General features: G+C 37.1%; 1 protein-coding gene across 2 annotated transcripts in view; it reads left to right on the forward strand.

Annotated features, from left to right (window-relative positions):
- ATRNL1 (attractin like 1) overlaps positions 1-13,889 on the forward strand; it is a 435,696-nt gene that overhangs the window by 376,287 nt on the left and 45,520 nt on the right. For both annotated transcript variants that reach the window (XM_038140021.1, XM_038140022.1), the window contains one exon: positions 7,479-7,593. In XM_038140021.1, coding sequence (XP_037995949.1) covers positions 7,479-7,593 — 115 coding nt within the window. The remainder of the gene's footprint in view (positions 1-7,478; positions 7,594-13,889) is intronic.

The following is a 13,889-nucleotide window of genomic DNA, read 5'->3' on the forward strand; positions in this document are numbered from 1 at the left end:
GGCTGCCCTTCTGGGCTCCTCATGGGCGTTTCAAAAGCCTACAGTTGGTTCAGTTTGCTTGTTCCCGGTGAAAGAAACCTGTACTGTGCTCACACTTAGCCCTGCCTCAGCCTCACTGTCAGCCTGCAAGTGAGGCAGAGTTTAAATTGTGCCTTGTACTTTATCTTTCCCAACCCTGGAAAGTTAGTAGTGGCTCTGAGGGAACCATGTCCTCTTCTACAGGCAGTCTAGGGTAAGATTAACCCATTGTGACATATGGGAGAGACTCTCTGCTCTTAAGTGATCAGCCCAAGCTCAAGCAGTGATGGACTGTCAGTTATTCGTCCCCAGGGAAATGAGTTTTCATAGGTAAGTCTTTAAGGCTGAATTGTAAAGGAATAATAGAATTCTCTACTTCTCATTTCTAATCCTTGGAGATCCAGCAGATATGGCCATCTGGGAAACAAATGCCCATTAGCATCACTTCACTGCACAGCACCACTTTGACTTACAGGATGGCAGTCAGAAGAATTTACAGGAAGGTACCTGGGGATACATGATTCCTGGTATATGCCACAGACACAGAGTCTCAGGTGCTTTTCCCAACAGGATCTACCTGGATGCTGCCAAGATAAATTTCTTTTCACAAACTGGACGCTGTCACTGCCAGCCTTTAATCAGACTCATAGAGCTTAATAGGGGAATATTCTGGAAGCTCTAGGGGATATCTCTGGCAGTAATCCAGTCCAACTACTACACACACCATCCGCTCTAAGTTATGTTCAATATTTTCTATATTAACCTGGAATTACCCTCATTAATGGGCAAGATGTAATAATAAAGTAAAACCAAGTTTATTTAACAGTATGAAGACACAGGGAACTGCATACATGGGCGCATAGATAGAGAAATGCAGTCAGTGTTCCTTGCAGCCACCTGATGTTTTAACTTAGCTTCAATGTCTTCTGCTCTGTTCAGCCTCTCGTGGCAATCAAGAAAATTCCAGGATGTTGCCCACTGATGTCACAGGTCAGGAAAAGCAACCTCTAGGCAGTAGGACAAAAACTGAACAGCAAACCTGATAAGGAGCTCTTTCTGGAAACCCTATTGAAAAGAAATGTATCTGCAGGTGTTTCTCATAGCTTGGTCTTAGTAAATCAGTTTTTATCAGAATGTCAATTCATAATTCTCTTGCTAATGAAATGCCACATGACACAGTATTAGGTTTTGAGATGAAGTCCTTTACAAGATTGACTGAGAGTAACTTTGTTGCAAATAAACATAGTTCTTCTATTAAGAATATGACTCTTCTGAGCATAAACACTTTAATATATAAATTTCAGATCAGTACAGAACTAACAACCATATTCTACTCAGAAGAGACTGCATGAAAGAATGCAGTCTATCATTGTTAGAGCTGAGATAGAGAAGCAAGACAATAAATCGAAGGATAACAATGCAGTTTGTGCACTGGGGCCATAATAACAGCTTGGTAATCATAATGTATTCTATTTATTGTTCATTTCCACTGCTTTTCTTATGGAAAATAATGTTCCAGTATAGTCTGAGATTTCCATTTCTATTTTGATACAAGGAAATTAATGGTTTGTGTTCTGCAAAAACAGTGGGGCGCAATTACAATGGAAAGATAATTTGCTGTTAAAGTAGTAATGAGAAATGTTACTGTAATTTTGGTTGGGTTGCATTTAATTATCAATAAAGCTTTATTAGAAATGCTAGAAGTTTTCAGGTAAAACTTGTTCATTTTGAAGGGCTAGTGGGGTTGGTAGAGTCCTCCCAGTGATTGGTGAAGCTGGATGACTCAGTCACGGAAGCAAGGTTGTTGCCTCAAGTTTCTTCCAGTCTAGGTAGAAGAATTATGAGATACAACAAAAAGTTCACCAGCTTTTGCTGCTGTTGGTAATGTGGTTCTGTACCTGCCAGAGGTTAGTGGCACCTCATTAGCCAAAACTAGAAATCACTTAGAAAACCTCAGGCAAAAGAAGGTGCAGTGTAGAAACTCAAAGTGCTGAGGACACTCAGACTCTGGGCCATTCTTGCAGGTTTAAATGAGGTGAAGCTTTCCACTCACTAATTGCAAGAGAGGAACTTTATGTGATGCATTAAATGAAAGTCTTCAGTAGGTGCTCAGAATTTCTGTAAAACCCTGGAGTCATATGAAAAACTGATGTTTCCTCTTCCAGCCACAAGCACTGTTCAGTACCCCAGCCCTGTTTATTTATTCGGTCTCTATGTTTCCTGAAGTATATTTCTCCCTCACACGATTATGTTTTGGGGTTTTTTTGGTGTTGCACTATCATTAAAGCTCGTTACTCATTGAATAAATCTGTAGAGAAAATTGTCAAAACTTGTGGGTGGTTGGGAAGCTCATACTCAAAAGTATGTTAATGAGCATTATTAGTTCATTAGTTCACCCAACACTTAGAATGGTGATGTGGTGTAGCACTGACAGGCTAGAGAACCAGCAGTGCTGATGGCAGGCTTTGTTCCTGGCTTTGCCTTAGCTCCAGCACTCTGGAAGTGTCAGGTTCTCCCTGGGGCAGCAGCAGGTGCTGTGAAAGTGGTGGGATTCTGCTGGGAGGAGCAGACAGTGCTGTTTCTTTCCTCTGACATTACTGCTGGGTTTGGTTCTCCTGGTAAATGACCATGGAAACAATCAGGTGGGGGTAGGGTGGAGGTTGTCTACAGGTGGGAGTCCACCATCTCCTTCTCCTGGAAGGATAGCTGCACAGGGGACAGTTGGAGTTTCTTCAGGAAAATGGCCGAAAAAACCCAGCCAAATGACATCAGTGGAATTCTGTGATTTTGAGAAGGTGCATTTTCTTTTTTTTTTAATTAGCACTGCTGAGAAGTCTGCCTTTACTGCACTGAAAATGGTCAGAACAATCACAGCATTTGACAGTTCATCTTTAATTATTGGTCAGAGAATTTCACCTCAAAGATGCATTTAGTAAAAGCAGAACAGGGTAACCAGGGTTCATCCTCTTCCATAAAAAACAATGTTAATCTCTGCTTTCAACTCTGTTTTAAAAGAAAGTGGCCACAACTGCAATGTAAAAATCTAGTTTGATAAGAATGTTTTGGGAGCAGCTACCTTGCTCAAGCTCTACATCCAGGGCAGCTGCAGGAATGCCAGTGAACCCTGAGCAGGCATTGAAGAGAACAAAATGTGCCTGGCAGGTAGAGATGACTTTCAAATCTTGGGAAAATTTTGATACTAACAGTAAGACTAACAGGTTCTTGAGGCTTTTGAATTTGCATGTAGGCAACTTAATTTGACCAAAATCCAACTGGGGTACTCAAGTGCATTTTGGAATCTGAGACTTGTGCATCCCAAATAAATAATGGAACTCAGAAAATAACCAAAGAATTTAGGAAAAGCACCAGAAACTGAGAGCAAGTGAATATTTGGAATCTAACAGTCTGAATTTTATGTTTCCTCCTTTTCTGCACCTCTTACCTCTTCAGAGGACATGGTCTTTTTTTTTTTTTCCCAGTTTTTCCCCTCCTCTGAAATCTTGCACATTAAAAATCCAGAAAAGTGGCTGTTTACATTCTGAGTCTGGTCCTAATCCTGTTGCAACAACAGATTTGATTGTTTATTTGCCAAGGTATCTAGCTTAGTTTGTGTGGAATTCACCAGATTAATGCTGTTTTAATAATATGATTAAAAACTAAGTTTAAATTGACATAATTAATTAATACAATAAGAAGTATAATTCAAGCTGGTTTTTAAGAAGTTTTATTTATAATGAATTCTTGTAAGTACTACCAAGACCATTTTAGTTAGGAAACATTACAGTGATTAATGCATAGCTGTTTGCATTTTAATACTTGATTTATATGTCAGATCTGTATTTGTGCACACTGTCAAACTTTATTCTGTTCTTGTCAAAATACTTATTGCTTCTGACAGGTGTAACATGCTCACATTAATCCTTAATTCCTTGATTCAATTTTCTAATTGCTTTTTTGGCATGAGTTTGCAGCCATTTAGTCTTATGTGAAGTATTTGTCTTATGGTATAATAATGCACTTTTAAAAATTGGATGCACCTAACTTAGACTGCTGAAGAAAATATATAGAGGGATATTACTTAGTACTGAAAATCAAAAGTTTTATTGCACTTCTGAGACACACCACTTCTTGGAATACAGATAGACCAAAACTCTTCATACTTTTCATCTTCCCATATTCACAGTATTAAATATTATCATAGATTCAAATCGGTGCTGAAGTTTCAGTGCATTTTGCTCAAGGAGATGCTGAACACTTAGAGCAACTCCATGAACATTCCCCCAGTCATTGTCCTCCTGCTCTTCTCACCTCTTCAGGCTTTTCCTCTCTCATGTCACTGCTTGCCACTTTTGAGATTGCTTAGAATTTGAGATTGGACACTGGACGAGCTCATACAGAACCATTAAAATCCTACTGCTCTCTGCTGCCCATCCCACCCCCAAGGGGGACAAAATCCACTTCCCAGCTTCTCCTGGGTCTGCACTCCTGATCAACTCTTTTATTCCCAAACAGACAAATACAATAATGCAAGATTTGCAGGGGTTTTCAATACTTTAATAAATATACTCACCTGTTTTGCTGCTTTCTCTTATAAGTCATGAATTTGGTGTACAGTGCCATATGTTTTTTTCTGCCAGCAATGGTAATATTGTCATCTGTCCTGTGAAGGAAAAAAAAAGAATTTGGCCCAAATCTATTTCTTACTGAAACAGATCCAAAATCTTCCCAAAGCTTGGTATTTCCTCATAAACTCAACCAGGCAGCTGAACTTTGGCTTTTTAGGACTTTCAGGAAAATATTGGGACAATGTAGACCCTTTTCTCTAACAAAAATCTAGGAACCTGTGAAGATGACTCCTGCTACTTACTTTGAATAAATGCATGAATGCACACTTAAACTGTGGATAAGACTTTTTTTTTTTTTTTATTACCTGATTTAATCCCTACCCTCTCCACTTATTTCTTTTTTCTATATCCTCTGGGTTACTCTTCTTTTTTCCCTATCAATATGAACAATATATGCTCTTTAATCCTTTTATTCCTTCATAGTTCTCTGCCACTTTCTTTTTCACCTTCCCAGCTGACACACCTCTTTCTGTCATAGTATATGTAAAAAAGGGACTATAGGAGTAAAAGTTTATCGAAGAAGTGTTTGTTTTTTTATGTCTTCTGTTGATAAAGTTTTATTAATCTGTGATTGTCATTTGAGGTTTTGACAAAAAAAATGTAAGTCACTTTCTGTACAAGGGGAAAAGAAAAAAAGATAATTCTAGCAAGTAAATCATGGTAGCTTACTGCTTTGGGCAAACAAACTTGTACCTTATCTCTTCCAAAAAACCCGTGGAAAATGCATGATAAATGGCACATTTCAGAGAACATGTTATGTCCCTGTGAAATAACTTTGATTCATGGTTATGTATTTATCTTTAAACAACTGACAAACCTTAGGCTATCTAAATTATTATCATTTGCTCTATGCTACTGTGTTATTTTGCTAGGGAACCTGAATGATGTGAGGTTAAGATAAGACATCTTGCTTCTGCAGTCATAATTTTTTAATAAAAAAAAAAGCACAACATTCTTACTGTATTTTATTTTTGGATGAAGTCCTTTGAAAGAATATTTATCAGAAACCATTTCCTCCAATTGTGTTTTGAAGAGCATTAGTATAAACTTCAAACAGAGGATGGGGCCTTTTGTTCAAAGGGTTCATATTACACAGCAAAAGAAAGTATCATCATGTGGATTTACAAGAAAGTAATCACCAAATTAAAAGTCGTAGCAGTGAATTTGTTCCTTTCAGTTGTGTGTCTGCATAAAGTGTTCTGAATTATGTTTTACAATGAAGATTTCATTTTCTTTGTGTTTTCAAATAGTTGTTTGATTTGCTGTTGTGACAAATCAGGAATATTGACTTAAATGCTCTATTGCCTGCATTAGTAACACCAGCTGGAGCTTTTGGGGTTTTAGTTTTCTATTTTATCATTTGGTAAAGGTTTTGGTGGACGTAAGTTCTCATTCCCTATGGCATGGCACTTTTAAATTAGATGCCATTGTTGACCTAAGTTCTTTAATGCTGTTGCTTTAAAAGAATCTACAGAAATGCCTTTTAAATAGGACCATGAAGTAAAAAAAAAAAAAAAGTATATTTATCTATTTTTCACTGAGCAGTAATAAATGTTGGTTACTTGGAGGTAGAAAAACAGAAAATTATTATTGCTTTACATGATGGAAGTGCCTTTGTTTTCCTTATATCGAGTACTTTGCAGTGTATTTAACTTGAATAAACTATCATTTTTTCTTAGAATACTGGAATGGGTTGACATTTATGTATACATTGCATTTTTTATGTAAATAGAAAGTTTTCTGGCTTTGAATTTTGAATCAAAATGTCTAACTCATAGTTTGCCTTGGAACATGACAGACATTTAGAACATTTACAAACAGAAAAAGAAAGAAATGCTTATGCTGATTTTGACCTAATGTTTTTAGAAATATCTTTAGTGCTTGACTAAATGTTTAAGCTCTCAGAAGTGACATGCCTATCTCTGAGTGAACACAAAGCTTGGAAACATGGAAATGTGGATACATTGTAAATTTTCGTCTTAAAAACTTATTATTCTATGCCTTTGTGGACTACTTTGCTTTTTTTTCCAGCTCCTACTGTCCTTGGTAATTCAAGAACAATATGGTAGCAACCATTTAGTTGAAAGCTAGCTGCAAATTAAATTATCTATATAGTTAATGAGAGTTTGGTAACAGCACAGACCCCCTGCCATTAACACCACTGCTATCATAGCTTTATATAAGATACAGCAAGGTGATTATCACACTGGCAACATTTTCAGAGGGTTTCTAAGCATATATAAATATAGTAGCATTGCACCTATTTTTGCATATGCAAAAAGAATCAGGAAGGTCCTGTCCTGAAAAAATAATTTCCTTAGCAGCACAGACAGAGAGAAGGCAGAATTCCTGCTCTGGGGCTCTCAAGAGGGATTGCCTGTCTTTAGCTATTGGTATATAATGTAGATTTGCACTCATTTTATAGTTCTGGCATTGGGCAGGCTGTAATGGATATTGTTGAAGCAGAATTCTTTCTAGAGAATGGATACTTCTTTATAGAGATGGGGAAGTTGGCTACTCTCAGATACCAATGTGTATATCAAAAACTTTTGCTGTTTCCTAAGCTTTAATTTGATATTGCTACATTTAGCGAGCTATAAAATTCAGTAAAATTTTGTTGTCCTTATGATGATTTGTTTTTTGTTTGGTTAGATCTGCAGCGTGGGCTGTCAGCACCCATTTTTAAGTCAATTAGCATGGTTCGGACAATCTGTTTGAATGCAACTAAAAAATTATCTTCCCACTGTTATGCTGTTCCTTTAAAAACCCTAAAGGTGCACAATTGAAAAGGGAATGGCAATCTCAAAGGTTAATCTGAGTGTTTTCCTCCTGCAGGGTGCTCCCAAGCCGATTGCCATCGAGCCGTGCTCAGGAAACAGAGCCGCCGTCCTGACGGTGTTTTTGTGCCTGCCCAGGGGACCGTCAGGAGTTCCACCACCTGGGCAGTCAGGTAAGGCTGCTGGGGTGGCTGTTGTGCCCGTCTTCTCCCACACTCTCAGATCCAGAACAGATCCAGAATAATGGCACAGCAGATGGATATGAGGAGCTGCTCAGTCAAGTTGATGTTTAGTTTAGCCCCGACTTCGTTTTTCATGGGAATTTGGTGTTGTGTCCAAATAAAAAGCACAGTGATTAAGCCAGCCACATTTCATTAGGACTTCCTGAAGCAGTACTTGTGCATGTCAATATGCTCCAACATTGTCTCTCAGGGGAAAAATAAAATTCATATGCAGCCACTTCCATGGTTTCAGTTCAAGCTGCTGTAAATGAGGCTGTATGGGGAATGCCAGTGAATATTTTCACTTCAGGCTAAAATTTAGTGCAGTCTAGTTTGCACCATAAATCCCAACATTTTGCTGGCTGGGACTCAATTAAAAATACTAATATTTACCAGAATGCCTGTCAGATAAAACCTGGAATTGTGTGAGTGAATGCTTCTGTAGGGAGGTGTTCACTTTGGAAGTGATCCCAGCTCATTTTAAAGTAGCACTTGCATTATCTGGAAGCACTTCTTGTGGTGACCTGCCTTCCCTGCCAAATCATTGTACAAAAACATTCTCATATAATATTTCCTAAACAGGAGGTACCCACCTGCACCTTTAAAATCCTTTAAATAACTGCCTGCAATGATGTGATACAAAAGAGCCATGACAAGAAAGTGTAGACAGTAATGTGACACTGCACATGTGACCAGTTTACTCATTCAGACCTCACTGGAGCTGGAGCCAAGATGAACACCTTTGTCAGAAATAGTAGACTGCATGGTATGTGCCCAAAATGCAGGAATAAACCAGAAAATGTGCTTTCAGGCTAACTTTTATCATTAAGAGCCAAAAAAAAGATATCCTTTTAACCTTCAAAAATCCATTTAAGAGATTAAAAAGTATTGAGTAATGATGAGGGCAAACTCAGTTGACTTATGTTGGAAATAAGCTCAGCTGGGTGTTCTTCTTTTGGCCTGATCACTATCTCTTATTTATTTGGGAGTTTTAGTTCATTTTTTGAGGGTGAGGGGTGTTATATTTTTTTTTGCCTCTGAGTTCTGAGATGAGGACTTAGTTCTTAAAATGCTGTTTATGGCTTGGAATATCATTTTTCGGAAGTGCTATGAAAATAAAAGTGTTACTGAGGCTTTGTCAAATCCATTTCCTGGAAGAAATATATAAATGTAAGTGCTCTGAAGAGAGCAATGAGAGAATAAGGATGTTTAGCTTGTTCCCTGATCATGTTTCAAGGAAATGAAAAAGAAATGAAGGTGTTGATAGTCTTGCAACAAGAAAAAACATTATGAAAGGAAATTAAAAGTAATTGTTGAAATTGAAGCTTAAAATGTTTTTGGAGGGACTATTTTTGTTGTTTTCAAACTTACCTATGATGTGCATCTTGACAGTAAAAATGTATTCATTTGGATTTTTCAAATCAGCTTCTATCTACCATATAAAGGAGTCTCTTAAAAGTAATTGCTGATCTTTGCTGTGTGTAAAGCATGGAAGGTATGGGTGTTTAGAGACAGGACTTGGGTTCAAAAACACACCAGTTGTGTCATTCCGCATGTTTCTCAACCTGTGAAAGAATGCACCTCTTTTTTGAACATGTTTTATCCTCTGTAAGTTATGTTGTGTCTTCTCATTGCTTTACCTTGCACCGGCTTTGTAGGCATATATTTGCAATGCTACTCTTCCATTTGTTATTTATGGTACCTGTCAGCCACTTAGTGTTTCAAAATAGGTAAATTATTTAGTCCTACAACTTTCAGTTTGTTCAGGGTCAAAAGCAAATAGAAACGCTTGAGGTGAACCAGTAGAATGAATTAGATTGTGTGGCTATAGTCATTTTCTCTTGTGCATGATGAGTTTTGGTGCTCATGGATTGCTCTGTGGAACCATGCCTAGGCCGGGCAGGAGCTATTCTGCAAGTTTGTTGGCATACCTGTAGCTCTGCTAACTCACTCCCTTCCTGTCCTGCAGCACCCTGGGCTGCCTGGGAGCAGATGCTCCGAACACTGCCAAGTTTTTGGAAATGATGTGGAAACTTTGGGCAGCACACCCGTTTTCTATGCAGTTAGCTTCCCTTATGACCTAAGTTAGACAAAACCAATGATACTGAGGTGGAAGTCGCGCGTTCAGTAATTATGTCTTGCCAAGTAGTATTAGAATCCTCTATTACTTGCACACAGCCATTTTCCAGCTCGATGGGATTGTTCTAGGATAGAACTGGCAGTGTGTCAAGCATCTTTGTTTAAATCATACCTCAAGGATGCTCATTCCTAGTTCACACTGGGAGAGTCTGGCATTTGTTCCTTCTATGCATATGTCCCAAACATAAGAAGGGAATGCCTGTGTTTTTATTGTCCTGCATTTTCTCCAAAACTGAGGAAGCAAATTCTTTGCATGGATAACTAATCTATGCTCCACTGGAGTTCTTAGTTGTATACCTAATTTTTTAAGCTCTGAATTTGAGTTTTCTTGTACATTAACAAATATTTTGTTGGAAAAAAAAAGTCTCTGAATGTTAAAAAAAAAACAACACAAAAACAAAACAAAAAAACCACCAACAAATCAACAAATAAAGTAAACCCTAATGTAAAGGTTACTCTTTGTGCAGCATATGTTCTATACTTCACCTTTATCAGCAGCTGGAAGGAAAGTTGAAGCTACAGATGGTGGGCTTTGGCCAAAGGCTATGCATGGCAAAAAACTTCTCTAGGAGAGACCATATGTCCCAGTGCAGGTCTGTGTGTTCTCTGCTTTCTGCAGAAAATACTCACAACTTTACAGACTTTCACAAACATTGTTTAGCACTCAGGCCTAATTCTGTAAGTTAAACAGTTAAACCACTTAAAATTAATCTGTGATTTAAAATAGATTTTATACAGATTGATCACATAGATTCAGTCAAAATATTGATAAAAATGAATTTTTTGCAAAAGAAAAGAAATATTTGTCATTGTAATTCGTGTTCTAAAAATGGATTTCTTCAATGATGCAGCTATTTGTGGAATTAAATATCCTGAAAATCTGGAAAGTCACAAAATGTTGCCATCATGGTAGGTTAGGTGTTTCACAGCAGACCTTACATTTTCTTTTGGGTGTAAGCTAACAATTAAATTATACTTTTCTGAAGTAACTGTTTTGAAGTGAAAGAAATTAGAGACAAAGTATAAATTAGAATGATCAATGCAAAACATTAAGTTAAAATTTCTCAGTTTGGATTGACTGATAGAACATGTGCTTTCTTCATTCTTCAATTATCTCACTCACTGCACTGTACCTGTGTAATCAGAACAAAATTAGAGGGTCCAAAAAATAGCAATTGTCTGTAGGGTTCACATGTCTATCAGTACAAATGCATCAGTGTAGTTCATATGTGACTTGAAAGTTTTATGATACACTGGAAGCTTGAGAGCATCTTTTATTGCTGTAGTGTCTGACCCCATGATTTAAATAGCTTAAACTCCTCTTAATATCAAAGCAGATCTAATAATGAGAGCAGCTGCTTTAGTTCTCTAGAAGGAACTAAATTATACATTGAAAAGGGGATTGAACAAAACAAGTTAGACCAGAAAAAAAGAGGATAATATATAACTTAATGCAGAAAAAGGTGCCTATGAATTATCAGCAGTGGGAGCTCCAAGAATAACTCCTTCAAGGCCTTCATACAGCTCTGGTGATATATTGGGCAATCCAGAAAGAGTAGCTTGGTAATGTGATAAATTCTGTTAAAAGAACTGTGACCATATCATCATTACTACTAAAGCCAACTAAATCCCATGCTTTGAGGTGTTGAGTTATTGTACAATAAGTTTATAAAACAATGTTTGCATCGTTCTGGGATAAGGCCGCTTTGTGCTGTAAAGCACAAAGAGAAATGAGAATATTAAACCATTTCAAAATAATTCAGAATCAAGGGGTGTAATTTCTGAATTATTTACAGGTTATTTTACTTTCACACAGCAGCACTTGCCTATCTACCAAGAGGGGAAAAGTGATAGAGTGCCCAGTAGAGGAAATTCTCTGTTGAGGCAGTGAGCTGAATGGTCTCTGCAGATGTACACAAATGAGTCTCTCTCTTCAACCTTAGTAGATCTTTAACACCTCCATGGCTATGACAGGAGGAGGTGATTCCAACTTAACCCATAAAATAACACTTGGAAATTGAATGGAAGCTGGATGGAAGACTGCGTGCAATATTCCATTGTTACAAATTAGGATGTCAGGCCTCCAATCAGTGATATCTGAAAGTTCCTGTCTGATATCCTTGAGTCAAAACAGAATTTTGTGTAATTCTGGCCACACTAACTGTGGTGTTCAATCCTACTTAATCAGCAAGCTACAGTAGGATCACAGAATCAATAAAACTACCATGCCATCTGCCTTCCCTGTCCTCACCATCATAATGAATAATGACTCATTAAGTGTTCTACAAGACAATTAGCTCTGGTTGAAAACAGTAACAAGGCTTTCCTGATTGTATTTATAATTTTCTCTGATTAAAATACAAAAAACCTAATGCATATCGTAAGAGGCACATTAACATAAATATGAATTAACTGATAGTTTTTATAGAGTATTATATTTAATTATATTGCTCAATTTTTCTGACCCTTGGAAACAAAACCGTCGCTTATGGCTTTTCATTTGTAGAATGGCTTCATATGTGTGCCTACCTCAGTAAGCAGAACTGGTTGCAGAAATACACCGGGGCATGTAAGTCTCATGAATTTCTACCTGCTACCAACACATTCCTTTCCACAGTCATACTCGCAAAAATGACCCAATAAAGTCAGTAGGGCTACAAGGATGAGTATGGATTTTTCTGGAGAAAAATATAAGTAAAAGATGAAAATAAGTAAAGCAGAAAATAAGTAAAAGCAGAAAATACACTGTCATTAAGACACACAGAGGAGGGTTGAATCTCTGCTTTAGTGAAGGAAAAATGTGAATACTGAAAGGGGGAAGAAGAGTGAGGGTAGACATAGAAACAGGAAGATATTCACAACTGATCATTTAGATTCCTAAACATCTGGAAAAGAAATCTAAAATTGATATTGCAATAGGAAAAAGGAACTCTGAAAAGTGATAGATGTCTAGATCAGAACAAGCATACTTCTGGATTCTCTTTTTCCCAGCTGGCTTATCAGGCCCTACAAAGTAAGGTCCAACTTTTTATTTAAGCAACCTTATTTCTGTGCATCATCCTGTTGTTTGTTCTGTAGCAATCCACTTCTCTGGATTGAATGTTGTCTCTCCTTTGTAATTTTGGAGACAGAAATTGGCTTATTTTCATTATTTGCTGTTTTATGGACATTGATTCACTAAAAATATTTTATATTTGTAATCTAGCAGTACTGTTTAGGTAGGATAAAGTGGCATGTAAACAGAGACATCATTATGAAAAACTGAGCAAAAGTAACTATACAACACCCCTAGAAGAGATACCTCCCCCCATTATAAATAGGAAAAATTTCAAACAATGAAATAACAAACCAAAAAACTCTCAGTTCTCTTATTTCCTCTGAAGTCCCAACATGCAACTGGAAATAAGTGAAACAATGTATTACACAAAAATGGTGCAGATGTCTCAAACTTGTGTTAAAATACAGGGGTGAGTCAGACATTTTATTTATTATGCAAAGTTGCACAGTCATGTTCATTTGACCAGAAGCTCTACAAATAAGCTGGAATATTATAAAAGACACAGTGGGGAATAGAAATATTTGAGTTTCCTTTTACTCTTTAGACTGTGTGAAGACTGGATCTAATCTTTCTCTCTAATCTGAGGCATAACTAGAGCATTTTTTATAGAAATGTAATTTTGGTAATTTGTTGAGGGATATTCCATATTAGTTACCAACATGATGCCAGTTAAATGCTCAAGAAAAAAAAAATAGAAAACATTAACATTCTGGGAGAAGATCAAAATAGTCTTTGTAAGAGTTTTAATGACTACAACTAAAACTAAACTCCTAATTAATATATTAAGCAGTATCTTCAGCTTGCTGACACTGAGAGACTGTAAAATCCAGGGTTCTTTTCAGTTAGCTAGAGATGGTTAATGAAATAGCTCTAAGACTCGGTGTAGACTAGAATCATCTCTTCCCAAAATCATTTTACTGAAGGAGTTGCTTCCTTTTGAGCAGTAAGGCCTATTTTTGGAGTGACTATTTTCTGCCTAATTCCATCCTTCTGCACTGCATCAAATGAGGGAGCAGACTGTGTTTATAGTATTGACACTGTGAAAAGAACA

The sequence above is a fragment of the Motacilla alba genome, chromosome 6 (genome assembly GCF_015832195.1).
Source record: "Motacilla alba alba isolate MOTALB_02 chromosome 6, Motacilla_alba_V1.0_pri, whole genome shotgun sequence".
Lineage (NCBI taxonomy): Eukaryota > Metazoa > Chordata > Aves > Passeriformes > Motacillidae > Motacilla > Motacilla alba.